The sequence below is a fragment of the Hyperolius riggenbachi genome, chromosome 9, assembly GCF_040937935.1.
Source record: "Hyperolius riggenbachi isolate aHypRig1 chromosome 9, aHypRig1.pri, whole genome shotgun sequence".
Taxonomy (NCBI): domain Eukaryota; kingdom Metazoa; phylum Chordata; class Amphibia; order Anura; family Hyperoliidae; genus Hyperolius; species Hyperolius riggenbachi.
In genome coordinates this window covers 144,386,142-144,411,676 of record NC_090654.1, presented here as the reverse complement: position 1 = coordinate 144,411,676, position 25,535 = coordinate 144,386,142, and the positions used below count along the sequence as shown (strand labels likewise).

The 25,535-nt window shown below is 44.2% G+C and overlaps 1 protein-coding gene across 2 annotated transcripts in view; it reads left to right on the top strand.

Annotated features, from left to right (window-relative positions):
* The window catches only part of LOC137532743 (GA-binding protein subunit beta-2-like), a 433,369-nt gene that overhangs the window by 86,586 nt on the left and 321,248 nt on the right, over window positions 1-25,535 (top strand). For both annotated transcript variants that reach the window (XM_068253596.1, XM_068253597.1), the window contains exon 6: window positions 5,592-5,762. In XM_068253596.1, coding sequence (XP_068109697.1) covers window positions 5,592-5,762 — 171 coding nt within the window. The remainder of the gene's footprint in view (window positions 1-5,591; window positions 5,763-25,535) is intronic.

Genomic DNA, 25,535 nt, shown 5'->3' with positions numbered 1-25,535 from the left:
GTTTTAGCAGGGGCACACATGCCCCTGCTGAATATAAGCTCTGAAGTGAGTTTTATTCTCGCTTCAGTGTCTCTTTAAAGAGAAGCTGTTAGCCATTTGATCTACCCCCCCCCCCCCCCACACACACACACACACACACACACATATATAAGTAGATAAATACTTGCTCTACTTACATAACATACTGTATGTATTGCACTGTCCACATTTTTGATTTTAGTGATTCCTTTTTCTACAGTAAAAAGGGAATCATTCTTAGCATTTCCTATTTTAAGTGTGACTATTTTGAAGACAATCCTGATGTAATTTCCTCCCTTAGTCTCCTCTGCCTAATTTGCCCGCCCTTCGCTATAGAAAGTGCATTGTCTCAGCATGAGAAATATTGGCCAATCAGAGAGGAACAGAGGTGTGGGAGCGGAAAACAGGAGGGAAAGAGGCTTCAGCCAATCGGCCTGCATTAGTTAAGTCTGAGGGGGAAGTACAGAAGCAGAAAAGGACCACCCAGCATGCTCTGCAATTTCCTCTGTGTACCAAATGTTGTGTGTACCAAATAAATCAGGCAAACTGGGGGAATGAAAATTTATCAACAAGAAAAGTAATAGAGATTTTAACTTTTGGATTGCCTGGTTAGCATCCTTATTACTTGTTTTCCAGATAAAAATAATTGATTTTTAATTTTATGTCCGACAGTTAGTCTTTAAAGAAAAAAGGTATTTACACACCTTTTTTGTAGCTGTTACCAGTCAGGGATTAGGACAGACGCGTCAGCTGACAACACGCGGTTGCTATGGATGATGGCGCATGCGTGACGTCACATGGCAAGCAACGTCTTCAAAGTGGTCTTCCATATCTGGGGTAAGTTGATGCGCCTGGCGGACCACTTATGGGTTGGGGGGCTCCGAGCCTCTGTACATAAAACTGAGATAGCCTGCATGTTTCTTAAACATAGTTATATAAAGAAGTATATAACCAAACAAATAAACATCTCATCAAGTCTTTTTTGTGTGTAAAGAAACTGCATTCATCGTTCTGGGCAGACGAGGCTAAGGTCTCACCAGTTAATGCAGGTACAGTACTGATGGTCTGCTCCTCTGTCCACTTTTTTTGTGCAGCTTCTATATAGAGCATTGCAGTTATGTACAAGCATGTGCCAGATTATGGACAGTGTCCTCAGTAATCAGGCAGTAGCTTACACAGGAAGCCAAGGTCTCACCAGTAGATGCAACTTGTTGTTTTAGCCTATGCATTGACCAGTTCTTTTGAGGGAATGCACACTGGCCCATAGTAGCGTGCAAATAGCAAGCAAACTAGAAGTGGCTGCCCATCGACCACAGTTCATGGGTCTCCAACTGAAGTATGACGCATGCGCCTGCCCAATTTTTACTATAGCCGCATACAGACTACCACAGGGGACACAAACAATGGTTCACAATAAAAATAAATTCTATTATATCCACGTCTACTGTACCAGATGTTACTCCCTTATACTCATAATGGCGCTTGGACTTGGACTTTTCGTTTATTATACCCAAAGTTCTTCCATATCAGAGTTTACTATAATGTGATTATACTGTATTAGAAATGAATACCAGCACCTGGAAATATCTCAGTCCTCGACTTTGGTAGCAGTATGGTTAAGCAATGTACAAACAGCAGCTATATCTGATCAGATCATGATCATGGTCTGCTGTCCCGCCTCCCGACTGCCTAACCCAGATCGGCGGCGGGAAAATGGCAGCTACAGGGCCGTGTAGCGCAGATCGGCATCAGGTCCTGTAGGTGGGGTTTAGTTGGGAACGTGCATGCACGAATGTTCCCTGCAGAGGCACAGAGCTCTGTGATCAGCCTGCCAGCCCATGATCGCAGCTGTCGGGCTGTTAACAAAAAACCTGTTTGGTTACATCTGTACAGCTCTGCGATCTAGTGCAGTACAGGGGACACTTAGCTGTCCCTCCCAGCGGCTCACAATCAAATCCCCTCTCATAGGCTGATGCCTATGCAATTAGGGACAATTATGGATCACAGCCTAGGGTCAATTTAGGGGGGAGGGATCGCGGTAGTGGTCAGAGACCAGCAAAAGAAAGCTCTACTAGTGACAAGAAAAGGAAGTAAGATTTATTTGGGTGGTAAGTTGTATGGCTGTGTAGTATACTGTTAAAATTGCAGTGTGTTGAATTGTAAAAAATCGCCTGGTCTCTAGGTGGGTGTAAACCAGTGGTCCTCAAGTGGTTAAAAAAAAAAGTGACCTGATGGTTTTTGATGAATGACATCTGAGCACAGTTGAATTAAACAAAGGCAAGATGGTCTGACTATCAGAAAGTTAGCCGAAGCACTAAAGTTATGACCCAGAAGCAGGGCTGTGGAGTCGGAGTCGGGGCAATTTTGGGTGCCTGGAGTCGGGAAAAAATGCTCCGACTCCTAATTAATTTAAACTGTAATTAAAATAGAAAATATGATAAAATGTTCTATTTCTCAGATAATAGTCATCCTAAATAATTTATACATACAGTAATAGCTGTGCTTAGTCCACAAAAATGAAGTAAACCAATCAAAATGAATGACTTGTGCTGCTTCAATAAAGCAGTCCCCGTATTTTTAAAGTTAGATATACACATCTGATTGTGACTGTGCAGTATATATGATGTGTACACAGGAAGCTCTTATATATACTAAATAACGTCTATGCTGTAAGTATAAAGCCTGATGTGTAGCCGTGTCACTAATAGAGATGGTCAATGAGATGGAAATAATTCTGCGTTGATTCTGATTTATGCAAATTTAAATGTACACACTCTCTTTGCTCATGATATCAAATAATTTGATATGTTAAAATTTGGTTTGGTGACTACGAATAAAATGGTATCTGAGAAGGATGAAAAGAAAAGGTTTTTTTATACATACTTGGGGCTTCTTCCAGCCCTCTTCAGGCTAATCAGTCCCTCGCTGTCCACCTCCACCACCTGGATCTTCTGCTATGAGTCCTGGTAATTCAGCCAGTCAGCGCAGTCCGGCTGCATGCTGCTTCCACAGCCAGGAGCGTTCTACACCTGCGCAATAGTGCTGCGCAGGTGTAGTACGCTCTTGGCGGCGGAGTGTGTGCATGCGCACTACGCCAGACTGGCTCAAGTACCTGGATTCATAGCAGAAGATCCAGGTGGCGGAGGAGGACAGCGAGGGACTGATTAGCCTGAAGGGGGCTGGAGGAAGCCCCAGGTACGTATAAAACTTTAATTTCATCTGTCTCAGGTTTACTTTGTTACACAGTAGTACTATACTCTACATAAGCACTCTCCACAGAGCTGCAGTTAATCCACTGAGAATGTTGTGCACATTGAACACAGAGGAGTTGTCTATCACCCATAAACCTGGTTCAGATTGTGCATGAAGGATGGGTAATAGAGGAAGAATCTCCTTATTCCCCTGCAGAGTACCTGCACATCACTCTTACATGTATCCACAGTTACATTGCCTAGGGCCTGATAGATGTTCTTTGTTCCGGTCTGTACCTTTTACAAGTACTTTTACCAAGGACTAGTTTTAGTCTATGACTAAAGGGAATAAATATGGCAGTCTCCATATCCTTCTCACTTCAGTTGTCTTTTAAAATTCCTAAGCGTTGGCAGTTTAGAGACGAATTTCATGTTGCATACCTTCAATCAACAAGATTATAATATGCAAATTAGAGGAGTCGGAGTCGAGGAATCTGAGTCGGTGGAATCCTAAACTGAGGAGTCGGAGTCGGTGGATTTTTGTACAGACTCCACAGCCCTGCCCAGAAGAGTGACCTACAGCACACATGAATAGTGTGAATTAAGTAATATTTTGTCACAATTCAGTAGGAACTGCATGGAGCATTGAACAAACTGCACAGGGGAAAAGGGGAGGGGGAATAGGGGGTCACTGGAGACACAATCTGTTCATCCGGTGTGCGCACATGAATGGGGTGTGGTGTTGGTGCTGGGGCATATTGGAACTGCTGTTTTTTTTTTAAGCACACCCAAGCCAGCTGCACCACAAAAATACTACCTGATCTGGGGAGGGGAGGAGCTAACTGGATCAAGTAGAGTACATTGCCACTGCTGCAGAGTCTTTTAATCCACAAGTTTCGGTTTTGCAGGGAAAAAAAAGCTGCGACTCGGGTCCTGACGCTGTAGCTTTTGGCTCTGGACAGGAGGAGAGGCAGGGAAGGGTGGAAGAAAGGCTGAGAAGAGGCAGCACAGAGAGGCGGTGAAGGGGCGGTCCTAACTCCAGAGGGAGCAATTTTGCAAGAGTGCTGTTCCTGCTAAGAATCTACTGTGGGTAGATTCGAGAAGAGCAGTACAGGGGTGTGGGTGGGGGGGGGGGGGGGGGGGGCAGAGAGTGGCAAAGAGGGGACAGAGGCATGAGATTTAGAAGGGAACATGCCTCTGTGTCCCATTTGCCCACCTAAAAACGCTTCTTTTACAAGAAGGAATTTTTCTGTCAGAAGCGCTTTCATTGCTAACTGTGACATTGGGGGATGGCTACTGTGATTTTTCTTTTGGATCCTGAGCGCACTTTTTTTTTTCTGTACATATCATATTGTCTGTGAAGTAACTGCCAAGTCAAATTCCTTGTAAATGTAAAATTGGTCAAATAAAATTATTCTAATATGCCACATGTCCCATAATGCTTTCCTTCCCTGTTATCTAAAGGTGCCTACACATGCACCATCAGTGTTAACGATCCGAATCAATCTCGGTTATAAGGGTGGTACTACAGAAAATTGGGCTGTATAGCTGGATTACTGTGATATACCCAAAGGATGCATACTGTTGCTGTAAGGAGGGACGTCAGTGTGGTGTACAACTGCGTGGCTTCCGGCAGGTGGGGCAAACAGCGAAACAGTGCGCTCTGGGGTCGCTATGTGTTTAAAGATCTGGTATGCAGGATCTTTAACCTCTTGAGGACCGTAGGCTTACACCCCACAGTGACCAGGCTATATTTTACAATTCAGGGCTCTGCAGCTTTAAAAGCTCACTGCAGAGCCATAACACTTAGCACAAAAATTAATTTTGCCCCCAACAGAGCTTTCTGTTAATGGCATTTGATCACTGCTGCTGTTTGTTTTATTTTATTTTTTATCATTTTTTAATAAAAATGCTTATTCAACTTTAAATTTCACTACCCATCATCCCCCCAATAGCAATAGCCTATGAGAGCCGATCACATTTGTGGCCAATGGAGGGGACAGCTCAGTGTCCCCTCCATTGGCCATTTGTACTCCATTGGCCATTTGTCCATTTGTACTGTTTCCAGTTTGCTAGCGGAATGTCCAGTGTATATAAGCTTTGATTTAACATCTTTTTAATATACAGTAACAAAATCTGAAGATTGCTTTTTTTTTAGGCAAAAGCTTACTTTTTATTTACCTCTAAGTTAGCCAATAAATGGTATTGTCCTGAAACAAAACTTCTTGCTTTAACTGATGGCTAATACGTTACAACACTCTACTGCTTCTACTGTGCATACTGTTGATGGAGAAATACCGGTATATTTTTAGACTGTATATCACAAGTGGTGTGGTGTAAATTGCTTATGTGTTTTGCAAAATTAATGTCTGTTGCCACCAGGTTCTGCGGAGATCGTGTCTGGTGATTTAGTGGGAACATCTGTGGATAATTCAGGACAGAGAGTCATAACCATAGTAACAGATGGAGTCCAGTTGGGCAGTCTCCATGGTGGATTTTCAACAGAGCACATGCGTCATCCACTGCTAGTGACAATCCAGAATGGCGAACAAGGTAAATAAAGGTTTTTAGTCTGTATAATATGCATGTTGTTCTCAGGGTCTTAAAACTTATAGTAGATCGGCTTTAAATTTTTTTTTTTTTAAGTGTGTGATGGTAAATTCCCATTAATTAGCCATGCCCAAAGTTTTGTGCAATGCACACTTTTGTTCCTTGCGCAGTAAATCTGTTTGAAAGTTCTTGCCTGGGTCACAGGGCTAAAGCCCAATCTACACGATTCGATTACGATTCTATTGACGATCCGATTAAATCCAACATGTCCGATCGGGATTCTATTCAATTCAATTTGAATCGTATCGTGTATATGGGGCTTAAGTTTGCTAAGAAGACTCTACAATAGCTTCTCTGATAATACTGCACTAACACCTCCCTCTATCTTTTATCACCCACAAAAGGTTGTTGGAACTGCTGGAAGGAGGCAGCAAGCCAGCCATTCCCTGTTTGTACAGAGCGGACTCTGCCTACCTGTTTCCTGTGCCACTCAGCACTACAACTGCAGCTTAACAGTCCCAGTACACACTTTTAAAGTGGGCCTGAATTCAGACCTTCCTTTCTGCTATAAAAGACAAGCAGTAACATAACCTTAAAAATAAAATATTTATTGCTTATACAAACTGTGCAATAAATCTGAAGTATGTCTACTTCCTGCTTTCATTGAAGCAGACATGGGGTTAAAGGCATACTTACGTATATGTTATATGCTATAGCAGCATAGAGGGTGATATAGCGGCTGGGAACGCGGAGAATCACTTGCGTTCCCAGCCTGTCGGCGGCTGTCGCCGAACCCGGAAGTAGCCACAGGTGGGGACAGGAGAATCGGAGCGAGGCTGCGAGGGCACCATACAGCTTCAGGGGGCTGAGGGATGCCCCAGGTGAGTAAAAATCATTTTTTTATTTTGATTTAAGTATCCTTTTAATATCCTATGCTTACAAATTAGCTGCTCTGCCAAGGCAGCCAGCTGAGAGATCAAGTTAAACTGTGATTAGTCACAGATGAGGGGGAATTAGACAGGCTAAACTCTCTAAATATATACAGGGTGCATTTTGCTATGTTTTTCCTTGTGTCCTGTGCAAGTGTTCAGGTCCACTTTAAATTTGGATTTTCCAGTGACTGGCCAATTTTCCGACCTTCATGTAGTATGAGCTCCAACAGATTTTGAATGCTATGAACAGATTGTGTAGGTAAGCTCTTAAAAATACCAGGTCTGTGGAGATACAAAAATCATCTGACTCAGACAAAATGGCTCCTTAGTCTAAAGGGGCCCATACACTGGTCGTTTTTAGCCATCGATCGATTCTATAGTATCGATCGATCAGAAATTGGTTCTAGTAAATTCCCCATTCGATCGATTTGTGGCCGATTTCGATCGATTTGATCTGTTTGACAGGATGGAAGATCTAGGTCGATCTGCTGCTGGCAGCAGATCGATGGCCCATAGAGTTGCATTGGATCTAATGCTCCAATAATGCATTTAGATCGATTTTCAATCGATTTCATTCTGAAATCTATTGGAAATCTGTTCCTAGTGTGTGACACACATCAGATAGATTTCTGTCAGATGCCTGTCAAGTAGAATCTGACAGGAATCTATCTGATGGTGGAATCTGCTGTAAATCTGTAAGTGTATGGCCACATTAATACTTACCAGGGCTGTGGATTTAGTATAAAAAAAAAAAAATCATCCGACTCCGCAGTTTATGAACCACCGACTCAGACTCCAGGTAACCAACATTGCTTCGACTCAGACTCCACAGTCCTGAAAAATAACTTAATCACTAATTATCACAATTAATTGATCTACCGTATTTGTCGCCGTGTAAGACTCACTTTTTCTTCCCCAAAAATAAGGAGAAAAAGTCCCTGCGTCTTATACGGCAAAGGCAGGGAATCCCCGGCTTACGAACGCCCGCCAACACAGAACCGCTGACCCTCGGCCACGTCGGGGATTCCCTGCCCTTCAGTGCTAGCTTGCCGTGCCTGCCTTCCTCCCTCCCGCCCGCTCAAGTTTCCTGATCCCCCCCCCCCCCCCCCCCCCCGTCCCCGAGTGTCAATAGGGGCAACTTACCTTTAACATGCTCCCTTGCCGATCCCAGATAATTGCACTGCCCCCCGCTAGCATGTGCTCCCTCCCCCTTGTGTATCTGCAAACCCCCCCCGCCTGTGTGTGAATAAGCAGCAGCAGCTTACCTCAACAATGTGCCCGCGATGACTGCAGATATCCGTCTCCCCGGCACTTCGCGCTCTAGTGACTGGCTTGAACTGTGCGTCATCAGTTCAAGCCAGTCATTAGAGCGCGAAGTGCCGGGGAGACGGATGTCTGCAGTCATCGCGGGCACATTGTGGAGGTAAGCTGCCGCTACTTATTCACACACCTGGGGGGGCAGATACGCAAGGGGGAGGGAGCGCATGCTAGCGGGGGGCAGCGCAATTATCTGGGATCGGCGCGGGAGCATGTTAAAGGTAAGTTGCCGCTATTGACACTCAGGGAAGGGGGGGCATCAGGAAACTTAGGTCGGAAGGCACACGGAGAAGGCAGGGGGGCACAGGAGCACACGAGGACACATGGGGGGCACAGAGGCGACATGAAGGGCAAATGAGGACACACAGGACACATTGGTAGCCACAGGAGGACATATGGAGGGCACAGAAGCACACGAGGGGGCACAGGAGGACACATGGGGGGCACAGGGGGCCACAGGAGGAGGCATGGGGGCCACAGGAGGAGGCATGGGGGCCACAGGAGGAGGCATGGGGGCCACAGGAGGAGGCATGGGGGCCACAGGAGGACGCATGGGGGCCACAGGAGGACACACAGAAGGACACATGGGGATAGGGAAAGCACAGGAGCACACATGAGGACACACAGGACATGTATAAGACGCTCCTGGATTATGGACGCACCAGGTTTAGTATTTTTTTTTTTTCCCCTGGTTTTTGCCCTCCAAACTTGAGTGCGTCTTATATTCCAGAGCGTCTTATACGGCGGAAAATACGGTATATCTTGTTTTTGTCCGCCATTAATTAGGTTTTCTTTGGGTGGTACATTTTGCTAATGAATTTTTTTCCATTTCTTTCTTAATCTTCCTGTTAAAACTGATTTAGAAAAAAATAATTCTTATTTCTCAGATTTTGGCCATTATAGTTTGAAATGAATACATGCTACCATAATTAAAAACCCATGTAGTTTATTTGCCCATTTGCCCTGGTTATTACACCGTTTAAATTATGTCCCTTTCACAATTTATGGTGCCGATATTTTATTTAGAAATAAAGGTGCATTTTTTCAATTTGCGTCCTTCACTATTTACAAGCTTATAATTAAAAAAAATATAATATACTCTCTTGACATGCATATTTAAAAAGTTCAGACCCTTAGGCAACTATTTGTTTGTTTTTTAATTGTAAATTTTTTTATTTTTTTTAAATGTATTTGGGTATTTTTGGTGTGGGAGGTAAACAGCTAATTTTAAATGTAATGTAATCAACCGTCGGTTTTTCTGCGGGGGACTTAGATCGGTGAATGGGAACTATATTCCCATTCACTGATCGGGGGGGAGGGGGGGCTAATGGCAGGCGGCGGGAGCTGCACAGTCTATCTGGGTGGATATATCCGTCCAAATAGACTTAAGTGGTTAAAGGAACCCTGAACAGCGGTATAAAAAATAATAAATCTGGACTTGCCTGGGGCTTCCTCCAGCCCACCGTAGCTCGTTAGGTCCCTCGGCATCCTCTGGGTACACTCCGTGGTCCTGCTGATGGCTCAGTTAACCTGACGACTTTGGTTGAAGTTGCACATGCGCGGCCTGGCTGCGCACCCAGCGTGTCATTGCATCGGTTGCCCAAAGCGTCCTGCGTATGTGCGGTTCTCAAGACTGAACCGCGCAGGATTCTTACTGCAATGGGCGCGTGATCACGCCGGATGTGCGGATGAGCTGTGCGCGAATTTGGCCAAAGTTTCCGGGTTAATTGCTAGCATTAAAACGAACCTGTAGTGATGAATTCTCTTCAGGCTTGATACTGAAAGAGGAACTGTAATCAAGGATTGAACTTCATCCCAATCAGTAGCTGATGCCTCTTTTCCCATGAGAAACTTTTACCTTTTCTCGAACAGATCAGGGAATCGGGGCGGGGAGGTTGACTTTGGAGGGGTTCATTTTTTTTTTCAAACTTGTTTCAGATCTGTTTTGCATTGGTTTCAGATATGTTTTGCATTTGCATTGTTTTCAGATCTGTTTTGCATTGGTTTCAGATCTGTTTTGCATTTGCATTGTTTTCAGATCTGTTTTGCATTGGTGTCAGATCTATTTAGCTTTGATCTCAGATCTATTTTGCATTTGTTTTAGATCTATTTTGCTTTTGCATTTGTTTCAAATCTGTTTTGCATTTGCTTTGCTTTTAGACCTGTTTAGCATTTGTATTGGTTTCAGATTTGTTTACTTATGCATTGGTCTCAGATCTATTTTGCATTTGTTTTAGATCTATTTTGCATTTGTTTCAAATCTGTTTTGCCTTTGCTTTGGTTTTAGACCTGTTTAGCACGTGTTTTGGTTTCAGATCTGTTTACTTATGCATTGGTCTCAGATCTGTCTACTTATGCATTGGTCTCAGATCTGTTTTGCTTATGCGTTGGTCTCAGATCTGTTTTACTTATGCATTGGTCTCAGATCTGTTTAGCATTTGTTTTTTAGATCTGTTTTGCTTTTGCATTGGTTTCAGATCTGTTTTGCATGTGTTTCAGATCTGTTTTGCTTTTGCGTTGGTTTCAGATTGTTTTGATTTTGATACGAAGTTGGAGGATTTCTGCTCTCTCCACCCATCGGTGTCAGGGAACAGATTGGATGCGTTATCAGTGGACTGGCTGAGCGGTCTCCTCTACACATTTCCACCATTCAACCTCATCCCCAAGGTCCTGAGAAAGCTGGAGGTCGAAGGACAACAGTGATATTCATAGGTCCCTGGTGGCCGAGAAGGGCATGGTTCCCTATCTGTTGTCTCTAGTCCTGAAAGGCCCATGGCATCTGGACAAAGACAAGACCTGTTAGTTCAGGGGTCAAATGTTCATCCAAATCTCCAGATGTTGAAATTGACAGCTTGGGTATTGAGGAAAGAATCCTGGTAAGACGGGTTTTCTAAGGTGGTGGCATCTACTTCAGTTAAAGGGAAGGTTCAGGGAGGGTGGGTAAAAAATAAAAATCAATTTCCACTTACCTGGGGCTTCCTCCAGCCCGTGGCAGGCAGGAGGTGCCCTCGCCGCCGCTCCGCAGGCTCCCGGTGGCCGACCCGACCTGGCCAGGCCGGCTGCCAGGTCAGGCTCGTCTGCGCTCCAAGGCCCGGAACTTCTGCGTCCCACGCCGGCGCTCTGACGTCATCGGACGTCCTCCGGGCTCTACTGCGCAGGCGCAGTAGAGCCCGGAGGACGTCCGATGACGTCAGAGCGCCGGCGTGGGACGCAGAAGTTCCGGGCCTTGGAGCGCAGAAGAGCCCGACCTGGCAGCCGGCCTGGCCAGGTCGGGTCGGCCACCGGAGACCACCGGGAGCCTGCGGAGCGGCGGCGAGGGCACCTCCTGCCTGCCACGGGCTGGAGGAAGCCCCAGGTAAGTGGAAATTGATTTTTATTTTTTACCCACCCTCCCTGAACCTTCCCTTTAACTGCAGAAAGATTTCCACAAGGAGGAAATATACAAAAATTCGGAACGCATATTCTTCCTGGAAGGAAAGGAATAATCTACAGACGGATGACCTTAAGATTATTTTGGGATTTTTACAGAGTGGACTTGATATGGGGCTGAAGGTAAGCACCCTAAGAGTCCACGTATTGGCCTTATCGGGTTTTCTTCATACACAATTGTCTAAGAAGATTTTTTGTTAAAGAATTTTTTTATTTTAGTAGCGAAATTCCAATCAGTGCCAGAAAAATTGGTTCCTCCTTGGGATTTATCCTTAGTTCTAAATTTCTTGACTTCTGATAAATTTGAACCTATTGCTCAGACCCCTTTAAAGAATCTAACATTAAAGGTAGCCTTCCTGGTAGCAATAACGGCAGCTAGCAGAATTGGGGATATTCAGGCATTATCCATTAACCTCCTTAGCGGTAACCCCGTGTGTGACACGGGGTAAGCCGCCGGAGGGGCCCTGCTCAGGCCCTGCTGGGCCGATTTACTTAAATTTTTTTTTTGCTGGAGGCAGCTAGCACTTTGCTAGCTGCGCCAGCACCCCGATCGCCGCCGCCGCGCGCCCCGATCGCCGCTATCCGGTGCGGCGCGCGGCCCCCCCCCCCCCCCCCCAGACCCCGAGCGCTGCCTGGCCAATCAATGCCAGGCAGCGCCGAGGGGTGGATCGGGTCTCCCAATGACGTCCCGACGTCGCTGACGTCATTCCGCCCCGTCGCCATGGCGACGGGGAAGCCCTCCAGGAAATCCCGTTCTTTGAACGGGATTTCCTGATCGCCTATCGCCGGAGGCGATCGGCGGGGCTGGGGGGATGCCGCTGAGCAGCGGCTATCATGTAGCGAGCCCTCGGCTCGCTACATGATTAAAAAAAATAAATAAAAAAAAACTGCTGCGCTGCCCCCTGGCGGTATTTTTCATACTGCCAAGGGGGTTAAGGACCTTTATATGGTTATTCATTCAGATAGAATTGTTTTCAGACCTGACCTAGCATATCTTCCAAAGGTATCTTCAGCTTTTTATCATTCACAGGAGATTGTTTTACCGTCTTTTTCTCCCAATCCGCAGGATGTTAGTGGAGCAGTGGAACAGATTAATGTGAGAGGAGCTATCATAGCTTATTTAGAAAGGGCAGCTCAGTGGAGAAGATCTAGCTGTTTATTTGTATCATATATGGGAGCCTCAAAGGGATTGCAGGCATCAAAAAGCGCCATAGCTAGATGGTTATGAAGCGAATAGGTTGGGCTTACAGGGAATCGCAGGAAGTAGTCTATACTAGAATTACGACACATTCTACTCTATCCTTGGCAGCCTCTTGAGCAGAGAGGTCGGGAGCAAGCCTGGAACAGATATGTAAAGCAGCTACCTGGTCGTCACACACAACTTTTGTGAAACACTACAGAGTTGAACTACTGTTAAGCCAGGATCAGAGTTTTTTGAAGAAAGTATTACAAGCCATCATCCCTCCCTAAGGAAAATTTCTCGCTGGTCTCAGCAGCAGCCATCCTGGAGGCCGATAGGAGAAAGTCCCACCTGCTTACCTGTAGCCGTGTTTCGGCGAGTCCTCCAGGATGGCTGCCGAGTTCCCATCCCTATTGTAACATATTTGCTAAGTTTTATGTATGTTAAAGGTGATGTACTCTTAATAACTGAGTTGGTGAGGGAGGAGGAGTCCTTTATATAAGGGCGGGTTCATTTAAATTGATTACTCTTACAGGTGTTTGGGGAGGGGACAAGCAATATCTCTCAGCAGCAGCCATCCTGGAGGAATTGCCAAAACACGGCTACAGATAAGCAGCTGGGACTTTGTATATTTCCAAAGAAATTAAACAAATCAGATTGACTGTTTGTGACCCCACCCCTCTCCAGCATTTGAACCCCAGTCACTCAATGACCAACTGTAGCAGGTTTGAGGCATCTGCTATTAAAAGTGTAAAAATGGCAGCAATTTAAATATTCCCCTTGAAAATCAACAGGTGAATTTTGATTAGCAATTATAGGCTCCACCCACTTCCCTTAATACTAATCTCAGTCACCCAGTAACCATCTAGGCAAAGTTTGAGAACCATGCCATTAACAGTGTAAGAAGGCCTGCAGTTTTTATTTTCCCAGTGAAATTTGTTTTTGGTTCTGCCCACTTTTTGTAACCTGTACATACAGTCACTGAATGACCAAGTCTGTGAGCTTTGCGGTTCTTGGCAACAATAATTTGTATTTTCCTAGTAAAATACAAAACAAATATGATTGGCTGTTTGTGGCTCCGCCCCATTTTCTGAATTTGAACCCCAGTGATCCAATAACCAACTGTACCAAGTTTGAGGCTTGTGCCATTAACAGTGCAAGAATGACAGCAAATTAAATATTCCCCTTGAAAATCAGCAGGCGAATTTTGATTGGCTTTTTTAGGCGCCACCCACTTTTCTGAATATTAATCCCAGTCACCCAGTGACAAACTGTGCAAAGTTTGAGAATCCTGACATTAACAGTTAAGAAGGACTGCAGTTTACATTTTCCTAGGGAAATCTGTTTTTGATTCCACTCAGGTTTTGTAACCTTAAAGAGACTTTGTACTCTAAAAATTTTTACAGCAAAAAGCATACCATTCTATTCATTCTATTCATTATGTTCTCCTGGGCCCCTCTGTGCTGTTTCTGCCACTCTCTGCTGCAATCCTGGATTGTAATTAACAGTTTTAGGCAGTGTTTACCAACAAACTAACCAGCTTGTGATATGCTCACATAAGCAGAGTGTGTGAGTCATACAGAGCCTGCAGGGGGCCTGCAGAGGGTGTGTATCGCTTCTATCCAATCACAAGCAGCCCTGCACATTCCACACATTCCAGCCTTAGCCCGACAGAGGCAACAGAAGAAAACAGATTAGATCATATAACAGAGATAACACAGCCACTGTGCAATTAGGAAAGGCTGTAGTAAGCCAGAGCGCATTAGAACAGGCAAAGGAACTTATAGGATAGAAGAACTAAGGCTGAAAATTTTGTTACAGAGTTTCTTTAACACACAGTCACTCGGTGTCCAAGTTTGCAAGCTTTTGAGTTCCTGGCATCAAAATTGTGTGAATGGAAGCAGTTTATCCAGCAAAGAAATCTGATTGGCTGTTTGTGGCTCCGCCCATTTAGTGAATTTGAACCTCAGTCACTTATTGACTGACTGTAGCAGGTTTGAGGCCTCTGCCATTAACAGTGTAAGAATAGCAGCAGTTTCAATATTCGCCTTGAAAATCAGTAGGTGAATTTTGATTTGCTGCTCCACTTGCTTTTATGAATATTAATATTAATCCCAGGCAGCCACCCAGCATGCATGGAAATAAGGTTGGCCTAGTAATGGAACAACTCCACATGCAAGCATATTGTCCATGGACATGACTTACTATGTTGATGTTCCAAACTGGAGTGGGCATTTCTATATGTAAATACGTGTTCACCTTCATTTTGGTTGATTATAGATTTTAATGGTATGTGTATATAGTCTGTAATGACTTGTACTGTTTTACATCATCCTATATATCTAGGGCAATCCCTACATGATGGGATGGGATTAGGTGGGTTAATAAGGTAGACTGGCAGAATGATATATGGTGCACGATGAGGTGATCTACAGACATGGAGGCAGGGATCGCCTCCTTTTTCCGCCCCCTGAAGTATCTAGTGGGCCGCAGTGGGGCTCCAGGTTTAGCTCTGTGGGATTGGTTATGGGGCTCCTGCAAAAAAGTGCTGCGGAGATGGTATGTACAGTCATCGAGGGGTTTATTTGTTGTGGGGAGGTGCTGGGGATATTAGTCTCCCATCCTCTTAATGACTACCAATAATGAGCTAGCCTCATTATAGGGGACAGCCTTGGGTGACCTTGGCATTCTCTGTACCGTTGCCTAGTGATGAATACCATTGTGCATGAGACAATTCCAGTTTTGGGATTTGCGGATCAAAAGTGTTAGGCTGCGAGGTACTTGGTTTTCTCTGAGAGATACAGAGGTATGTCTAATGCACCATCAGGGCAGCGCGTTTTTCTGAGCCACCATAAGGGATGTCTGTGCCTTTTCTCGAATAGATCAGGGGGTCAGGATGGATGATATTGTGGTGAAACTCCTCCAACAGTGTGGTGTCATGACCATGGTACAGACAGTTTGCTGTTTGTGAACCTTGTTGCACTGTGGGCAATAACAGCTGTTTCCAACTGGCAAGCAAGTAATATCTCCCTCTGTGCACAAAACTCTCAGTAACGAACATTCCGTACAGATCACGCTCCCCTGTCGCACTCCCGCGGCTGGGAGCGTTCTCCGCGTGGGCGCAGAATGCTTTTGGCGACGGGGGTGGATTCATGGCCAAGCCGTGCATGCACAGTGTGCTGCAACTGGTGAATCTAATGGGGCATTTACCGAAGAATCTAGGAGCCGGAGGACGGCAGCGATGAAGCTATCATCCTGGAGAGGGGTCTTGAAGAAGCCCTGCTACATATAAACCTTTTGTATCCTGTCGTCTGAGGTTCACTTTAATCACGTAGTAATTTTAGCAATTATCTTTTTATTGAAAACAAAAAGAATGCATAATAAAGCATTATATAAAATATAAGCTCCATTGAAACCGCGAACGGGATGAATATCTTCACATAGAAAGTGAACTGCACAGGGGACATGTATCCTGGTAAGTACACAGAAGTATCAATAATAGAAAGATATATGAATTCTACAGTCTACCCTGTAGAGCTAATAGGTTTGCTACTCAATGCACAAATATGAATGTAGATTTAAAACGTATATTAATACAGTACGTCAGATCACCTAGTAATTTATTTTTTTTCACAATAAATTTTTATTGGATTATATTAACAATGGTGGCTGGATGGTGTACTGGTTAAGGGCTCTGCCTTTGACACAGGAGACCTGGGTTCAAATCTCGACTCTGCCTGTTCAGTAAGCCAGTAATTCAGTAAGGAGCTCTTTGGGCAAGACTCCCTAACACTGCTACTGCCTACTGAGTGCGCTCTAGTGGCTGCCTCGCAAGCACTTTGAGTCCGACAGGAGAAAAGCGCTATACAAAAAAAGGAAAAAAGGAATTAATAACAATACACAACATACAGAAACTATATGTCATCTTGTGTGATGCAGTACATAAAACACATAGAATGCATTGATATCCTAACGTAGAATGTAGGTTTCATAGATCACTGTTAATGCTAGATGACATTGCTATAATAAACACTCACTAAAAGAGAACAAAAGTACAATACAAAGCAATATAAATCATTATAAATTGAAGTATATCAACTCCTATCTAAAGGGTTACACTCTGATCTAGCATCATATCTAAGTGTATACACACAACATGTCAAGATAGATGCCATCTTTCTCGGGTATAATACTTCTAAACAAAACTTATCAAAGACGGAATACAAGTTCTGGAAGGTCTATCTAAGGGAGGGGAAGGTATCAGCCAGGGGGAGATTGGGGGGGGGGGGGGGGGGTGAAGATGGAGGGGACCATCTGGAATGCTAAGTTGTCATGAAAGGTAGTGATTATTGGATAGATATTGTTATTGGGTTATTGGTTAGTCAATTATTTATAGGAGTGGGTTAATAGGATGAGATAGAGGAAAGAGGTTATGGGTTTAATGGACAGTAGATTGTCTTTTTTAGGTTGATCCATAAAAAGCATTAAATGACCCATAGAGAGTGTTAACCGAGAGGGATTTCAGTTGGCCAATTAAGTGAGAAGAGAAATATAGAGGGGATCATGTGCTGTCTTCTGCTTTTAAATATTTGTTCCATACGAAGATTAAGTTCAACTTGATACTTTAATTGTTGCATAGTTGGTATGTCAGAAGTGCCCCAATTTTGTAAAAGTTGTGATCTAGCTACACACAAAATTTGAGTTATAACCAGTCTGTTTCAAAGGAAAATTTTCTAGGCCTATGTGGGGAAGGGCCAGTTTTGGAGAGAGTACTATGGTTTGTTTGAAATCTTGGCAATAAGGCTAAACATTGAGCTCCAATAATTTTTGATTTTTGGACAAAACCATAAGATGTGGGGTAATGTACCCACATGTCCACATTCTCTCCAGCATAAAGGTGAGGAGATGTTGCCAAATCCTTGCTATTTTCTTCGGGGTAAGGTACCAATTGAGTAAGATTTTGTGTAATGATTCTCTGATTTATACAAGAGGATAATTTATGGAGATTATGACATGCTGATATAAAATCTGGTAAGCCAATATTGCAGTATAGTTCTTCTGACCATGAACGTACATATTTATTGAGGAGTTTCTGACTTCCTGACAATAAGATTTTATACCACAATGAAATTCCACCTTTGAGGATAGTGGGCGAAAAGATATAATTGTATATACAGGGTGGAATAATAGGCATAAGATTAGGGAGCGCCTAGTAATTTTAACCGTGGATGTGCCAATGATAGAGCACCACATAAAAATAAATGGCATACAGCTAGGAACATTAGACATGACTGGATTACTGGTTGATTACAAATTAAGCAACAGTCTTTAATATCAGCAGCTGCAGCTAAAGCAAAATCCTGCAATGCATAAAAAGCGAACTAAAATCACAAGATGTTAGTATGGGATACTGCTCTCTCTGTCAATTGTGAGGCCATGTCTGCAGTATGGGATACAGTTTGGGGCACCATACTATAAGGAAGGATGCTAACATTCTAGAGCGGGTACAAAGCCTGGAAATGTAATTATTTAGTGAGATGGGAGGTCTTGCTTACCAAGAAAGATCGGACAAACTGGGATTATTTAGCCTGGAACAAAATATCACTGAGAGGTGACTTAATTAACATGTATAACTATATCAGTGTGCAATACAAAAGCTTGTAGATCTGTGGATTCTGGTAGTAAAGTTTACTATCGGAGAGCTATCTGTGGGTCCCCTTGTATCACAGGTGCTGCTACCTGTATAGAACTACCTGTAAAGAATAAATTAGTAAGATCTGAATTTGTGAGTAAAGAGAAAAAAACATGGCTGAATAAATTCCCTCAAAAATTTGGTATGTTTAGCTGTGGGGATTGCAATGTGTGTGGACTGGTAGAGAGAACAAAAGAGTTTTCCAATGCAAAGGGTACCAGGTCCTTCGAGATCAGGAACAATATAAATTGTAATTCAGAAAGAGTGGTATATTGTATAAAATGCCCATGCAACTTATTGTATATTGGGAAAACAAAACGACGTCTAGGTACCCGTATTGGGGAGCATGTGAAAAACATTGAAAAAGCAGAAAAGGACAGCCCGCTGGGGACACACTTTGCTCGTTTTCACAATAAAGACCCTACAGTGTTGAGATTCAAGGGTATCATAAAACAAAAATTGCCCCATAGAGGAGGTGATATTGAAAACGAATTATATAAAATTGAAGCAACCTGGATCTACCGTCTGGGGACGAGAATACCAGACGGCCTGAACTCGGATTTGAATATGGTCTATTTCTTAAAGTAATGATGGGGATATAGTGAAGAACAAATAGGATTGAGTGAACTTGTCCCGAAAAAAAGCAATCTGATGTTTAAAAGGGAAAAAACAGCAGCTCCTTTTGCCCTTAAACTTGACTGAAAGAAAGATGGTGGATGGTAAACCAGGGAGGAGCCAGGAACCGGAGGATGATGGCCTCTATAAGGAGGCATTGCTGCCGACAGAGCCAAACCCCACACACTTTGAGAAAGCCCCGTGGGCGGGGTGAAACGCGTCAGTGGGCGGGGCTCGGCAGACGCATGTGAGCGCTCACTACCCGGGACGCCGGGCAGCACTACCACTATGGCGAGGAGACGTTACGAGACCTAAGCAGGAAGCAAGGAGGTGATGCGACCCGAGTGTCGGGCGGCTACTGAACAGGAGAAGCCCTGAGCATAGCTCCCTCTTAAGTCCGCCATATCTGCAGGAAGGTCGTGAGTAACAAGCCAACCCATGGCAATCACTACACTTGAAAGTACGCAGTGCTGTTGTGTATACCGCTGCGCGGTTTGAGAAGCAATTGGACTGTTATCTAATGCTGGCCAGTATATGACACTTGCATTGAAGAAAACCTGATCTGTGGCAATACGGAGATGAGATAGAAAGAAGGTGGATGTGTTTTTAGTGGCTATATCCCCATGTGATGTAGGATTGATAGGACTTCCCTTTCACTTAAACTAGAGGAAAGCCAAGGACTGGCCGGGGGTAGCAGAAGATAAAAACAAGCTTCATCTTAAAGCAACAGTGCACAATTGCTCGAGTGTGAATGAGGAGGCCTTGGGTGTGCGCCTGGTGGAGGGCCCACAATTGTCCAGACATGATTGGATTTACCGGTTGGTCTGCATAGGCGCAAGCTGGGCGATCAACACGGTGATTTACCATGATTGGGACAATGGGTAATTAGAAGAGCTCACATGCTGTAGCGTTGGTTTTAGAAATTTTAGATGTAGTGTGAACCATGTTTTGTAAAAGTTTTGCAGGCTGTAAATTAAATATTGTTGAAGCACATGAAGACACCCTGGTTTGAAGTTTGTGTTTGAATATTGTTCTAAGGTACCTGAGTGTCTCCCCATTAGGGTGGTGCGCAAATTATATTGAGGCCGCCAAATTGTTTGTTAATTGATGGACTATGTGAGTATATTTGGCAGGACTCATTAGCTCAAAAATTTGAGCAATAGGCAGCCTGCAGGGCAACCAAAGGTGGTTATAAACTATAGTTTGGATTTTAGCAGTGATATTTGCAATATCGGTTAGTATTGGCTCGGTCCTGAGGGATAATAAGTTTGCCATGGCATATATCATCACCTCAGAGATTGAGGATATCAGTGGGGCTTTTGAAGGGCAAAGTGTGGCTGGAAACACCAGTGTAGGAAAAGAGGAGGAGATTGAACCATTATTTAGGGAACATAAGAAACTATTGATAAAATCATTGAGGAGGAAGTGGGACATTTCAACTTTAAAATTTTACATCAAGGAACGGGTGGTTCCCTGGGGCCTAAGGGAGCGGATAGTTCCGGCAGAACACTTACAAACAGAACGATTTATGGGAAAATGGAAGGAGGATTGCATAACAAGAGGTCTGACAGTCATGAAAATGATAGTGGATGAGGAGGAGATACAATTGGGTGAACTAAGTGATGAAATTGAAATAAGCAAGGAAAAGTTGGATGTATTTCAAAAAAATCCTAAATTTGATAAATTAAATAAACAACTAAAATTGGATGTGGGAAAAAAATCAGGAGAAAATTAAAAGGGAGAAATTGCAGAAATTCCATGAAGATGTAAAATCCTGGAACAACGGGGAATTTTTTGAATGCCAAAGAGGTAGGCCTAGAAGTAGGTCCAGAAGTAGACAGTGGAGAAAGAAAAAAGAGGAAGAGAATAAGGGTGAATCAGGCTCAGGAAAAGGTGGGGTGGTTTTTTTAGAGGCAGGAAGGGGAGAAGAAGAAGGGGAAGACGAAGAGGAGGAAGAAATAGAGGAGGTAATTACGAAAAGTATATTAAAAACTCAAAAGGAGAGTCAGAAGGAGGTGAAGAAAAGAGTGCAGCCAATAAGGGGCCAGAAGTAGTGGAACAGCATATGTCAGAAAATAATGTTATTAATTTGACAGATCTAACACTATCAGAAGACTGCCTAAATTTATTAAAAAGAGGATTGACTTTTGCACCGTTCACAGGAGGGGATGAATTTGATGTATACAAAGACCTCACCTTCTTTTTGCGAAGAGTGGCACTCAAGCTGCTGTTTGAGGATCAGACTGATCCCAGCAGAGGTATTTTAGAGGAGGAGGAAGTGAGGCCCGTTGTGGGCCAGATGTCAGTAGAAGACAGAAGTATCCTTAGGGATCTGGAATCCCTCTGGGATGAGGGTGGAGTGGGTGAGGAAACCACTACCGCCATGTTGGAACACCTAAACCCCTGCCCCCAAAATGTTCATAAAAAGTCGCAATTCATGCCCCAATTGAACTACAAATTAAAAACCTTCCGAGACTTGGTACAGAAAGATATGGAGAAACTGAATTGGTTCCCCAAAAGAACCCCCAAAACTGATAATTTAACCCCAGGCGAAAGACAGGCCATGGAATTTTTGAAGGAAAGGGATGATATTATCATCCGAGCAAGTGATAAAGGGGGAAATGTTGTAATCCTCACAAGTGACTACTATAGGAAGGAATGTCTTAGACTCTTGAGTGATCAAAAAACATATTTAAGGTTAAAGGAACATCCATTTTTGGCAATAAAGAGCAGGGTGAATTCCCTGGTTGATACGGGGAAGGAGTTGGGGGTGCTCACGGTGAGGGAGGCAGAATTTTGTAGGGTCACAACTTTTAAGGCACCGATTTTTTACATCATTCCCAAGATCCACAAAAGCAGGACGGAACCTCCGGGGCGGCCAATAGTGTCAGGAATTGACGGTCCATTAGAGAGACTGGGAAAGTTTCTCGATGGGAAATGAAAACCTCTGGTTGAGGCGTTACCCTCATTTGTTAGGGATACTGGTGACGTATTGGCCGTCCTGGAGGGGGTCCCTATGAGTGGGGAGGATCTGATTGTCAGTGTGGATGTCGAGGGCCTGTATACCTCAATCCCCCACGAGGTGGGGGTGGCCGCTACGGCCTTCTTCCTACGTGAGCATTTCCCAGACTCCGGACTTCACAATGAGTTCATAGTGGAGGCCTTACAATTAATCTTGGAGTACAATTGTTTCTGCTTTGACGGCCGTTTCTACCGCCAGACCAGGGGCACGTCGATGGGGGCATCCTGTGCCCCAGCCTACGCTTGTTTACATCTCGGGCTGTGGGAACGGCAGGATGTGTACCCCATGGACCTCTTCCAGAGGCATGTTCGCCTCTGGCTGAGGTTTATTGACGACGTGCTCCTGGTCTGGCGAGGCACTAGGGATCAGCTGAACTGTTTTATTGAAAGCCTGAGGGTAAATGAGAGGAATCTCAAATTCACCTATGAGTGGAGTGAGAATGAATTGTCCTTTTTGGATTTGAAAATTCAAAGGGATGGAGAAAGGCTGATAACCTCCACCTATAGGAAACCCACCGCTGGGAACACACTATTGCATTACTCCAGCCATCATTTGGAATCACAAAAAAGAGCTGTCCCAAGGGGACAGTTCTATAGACATAAAAGAAACTGTACACGGGAGGAGGATTTCTTAAGGGAAGGTCGTGAGTTAAGTCAGAGGTTAGTGGAGAGAGGATACCCTGATGAATTGGTGGAACAGGAATTCCAAAAAATGATTGAAATAAAAAGGGAGGTTTTGAGAAGAGGCAGATCGCCACGTAAAAAAAGTGGGATTAGGCCCGATAGGAAAGATCCCATCAGATTTATTACAGCTTATGGGGCTCACTGGTATCCACTGCAGAGAGTGTTGCAAAAACACTGGGGTGTTCTGTCATTAGATAGAAGGATAGGAAATCTGGTAGGCGAAAGACCTTACATGATGGCGAGAAAAGCCCCCAATCTAAAGAATAAATTAGTAAGATCTGAATTTGTGAGTAAAGAGAAAAAAACATGGCTGAATAAATTCCCTCAAAAATTTGGTATGTTTAGCTGTGGGGATTGCAATGTGTGTGGACTGGTAGAGAGAACAAAAGAGTTTTCCAATGCAAAGGGTACCAGGTCCTTCGAGATCAGGGACAATATAAATTGTAATTCAGAAAGAGTGGTATATTGTATAAAATGCCCATGCAACTTATTGTATATTGGGAAAACAAAACGACGTCTAGGTACCCGTATTGGGGAGCATGTGAAAAACATTGAAAAAGCAGAAAAGGACAGCCCGCTGGGGACACACTTTGCTCGTTTTCACAATAAAGACCCTACAGTGTTGAGATTCAAGGGTATCCTAAAACAAAAATTGCCCCATAGAGGAGGTGATATTGAAAACGAATTATATAAAATTGAAGCAACCTGGATCTACCGTCTGGGGACGAGAATACCAGACGGCCTGAACTCGGATTTGAATATGGTCTATTTCTTAAAGTAATGATGGGGATATAGTGAAGAACAAATAGGATTGAGTGAACTTGTCCCGAAAAAAGCAATCTGATGTTTAAAAGGAAAAAACAGCAGCTCCTTTTGCCCTTAAACTTGACTGAAAGAAAGATGGTGGATGGTAAACCAGGGAGGAGCCAGAAACCGGAGGATGATGGCCTCTATAAGGAGGCATTGCTGCTGACAGAGCCAAACCCCACACACTTTGAGAAAGCCCCGTGGGCGGGGCAAACTGCGTCAGTGGGCGGGGCTCGGCAGACGCATGTGAGCGCTCACTACCCGGGACGCCGGGCAGCACTACCACTATGGCGAGGAGACGTTACGAGACCTAAGCAGGAAGCAAGGAGGTGATGCGACCCGAGTGTCGGGAGGCTACTGAACAGGAGAAGCCCTGAGCATAGCTCCCTCTTAAGTCCGCCATATCTGCAGGAAGGTCGTGAGTAACAAGCCAACCCATGGCAATCACTACACTTGAAAGTACGCAGTGCTGTTGTGTATACCGCTGCGCGGTTTGAGAAGCAATTGGACTGTTATCTAATGCTGGCCAGTATATGACACTTGCATTGAAGAAAACCTGATCTGTGGCAATACGGAGATGAGATAGAAAGAAGGTGGATGTGTTTTTAGTGGCTATATCCCCATGTGATGTAGGATTGATAGGACTTCCCTTTCACTTAAACTAGAGGAAAGCCAAGGACTGGCCGGGGGTAGCAGAAGATAAAAACAAGCTTCATCTTAAAGCAACAGTGCACAATTGCTCGAGTGTGAATGAGGAGGCCTTGGGTGTGCGCCTGGTGGAGGGCCCACAATTGTCCCGACATGATTGGATTTACCAGTTGGTCTGCATAGGCGCAAGCTGGGCGATCAACACGGTGATTTACCATGATGGGGACAGTGGGTAATTAGAAGAGCTCACATGCTGTAGCGTTGGTTTTAGAAATTTTAGATGTAGTGTGAACCATGTTTTGTAAAAGTTTTGCAGGCTGTAAATTAAATATTGTTGAAGCACATGAAGACACTCTGGTTTGAAGTTTGTGTTTGAATATTGTTCTAAGGTACCTGAGTGTCTCCCCATTAGGGTGGTGCGCAAATTATATTGAGGCCGCCAAATTGTTTGTTAATTGATGGACTGTATAGAACTGTGTTGGATATGAAGACAGAAAGGAGAAAAAGCGTGCACTGGCATACTAGTAGGTGAGGGCTCTAGGCCCTATAGGAAAGGTCTCACCTGGTTGTCGAGTCTGGAGAAACCTATATAGGTTTGGCAGATGTCACACTTGTGTCCCTCTTTTATGCCGGGGACCTGGCTTGCACGGATATCCTCATGGTCTTGGGTGGTGGTCTGGGTCAGGATTCCACGGTGGCTATTTGGAACACGCAGAGGTGGGCGTATAAACCTTTTTCTGCGCTCGGCCAGTACGAGCTTGATTCCCCGGCTATGAGTGTAGTAGGAGATAAAAACAGCTAGCAAAGCAAGGCGGTGCTAGCCGCAATGACATGCAAAGGCTGTGTTTGAAATCTTTATTGCGACGTGTTTCCCAGGGGAGCACCCCTTCCTTATCAAGCTAAAGGTGGTCACTAACTGTCCAATTTCTAGTGAAAAAATTGTTTGAGCGATCAGAAATTCTGATCAGGTTGGTTGTATATAATCTCCATTGATGGACACAATCGATTACGAACTATTATAAAAACAGTCGACCTATTCGAATTTTTGTCGAACCAAAATTTGGATTTTCGTGTTGGTTGTGAAGCAAAGGTTGGTTCGTTGGTGGTATAGTGAACGATTTCACTTCCGATCAGATTTTCTGATTGCTCAAATGATTTTTTGCTAGAAATTTGACCGTTAGTGGCTACCTATAAATGAATCATTTCAGATCAGATTTCAAACACAGCCTTTGCATATCATTGCGACTAACACCGCCTTGCTTTGCTAGCTCTTTTTATCTCCTACTGCACTCAAAGCCGAGGAATCAGGCTCATACCGGCCGAGCTCAGAAAAACTTACATGCCCACCGCAGCGTGTTCCAAATAACCACTGTGGAATCCCGACTGGATCACCATCCAAGACCGTGAGGATATCAGTGCAAGCCAGGTCCCCGGCATTAGAGGGACACAAG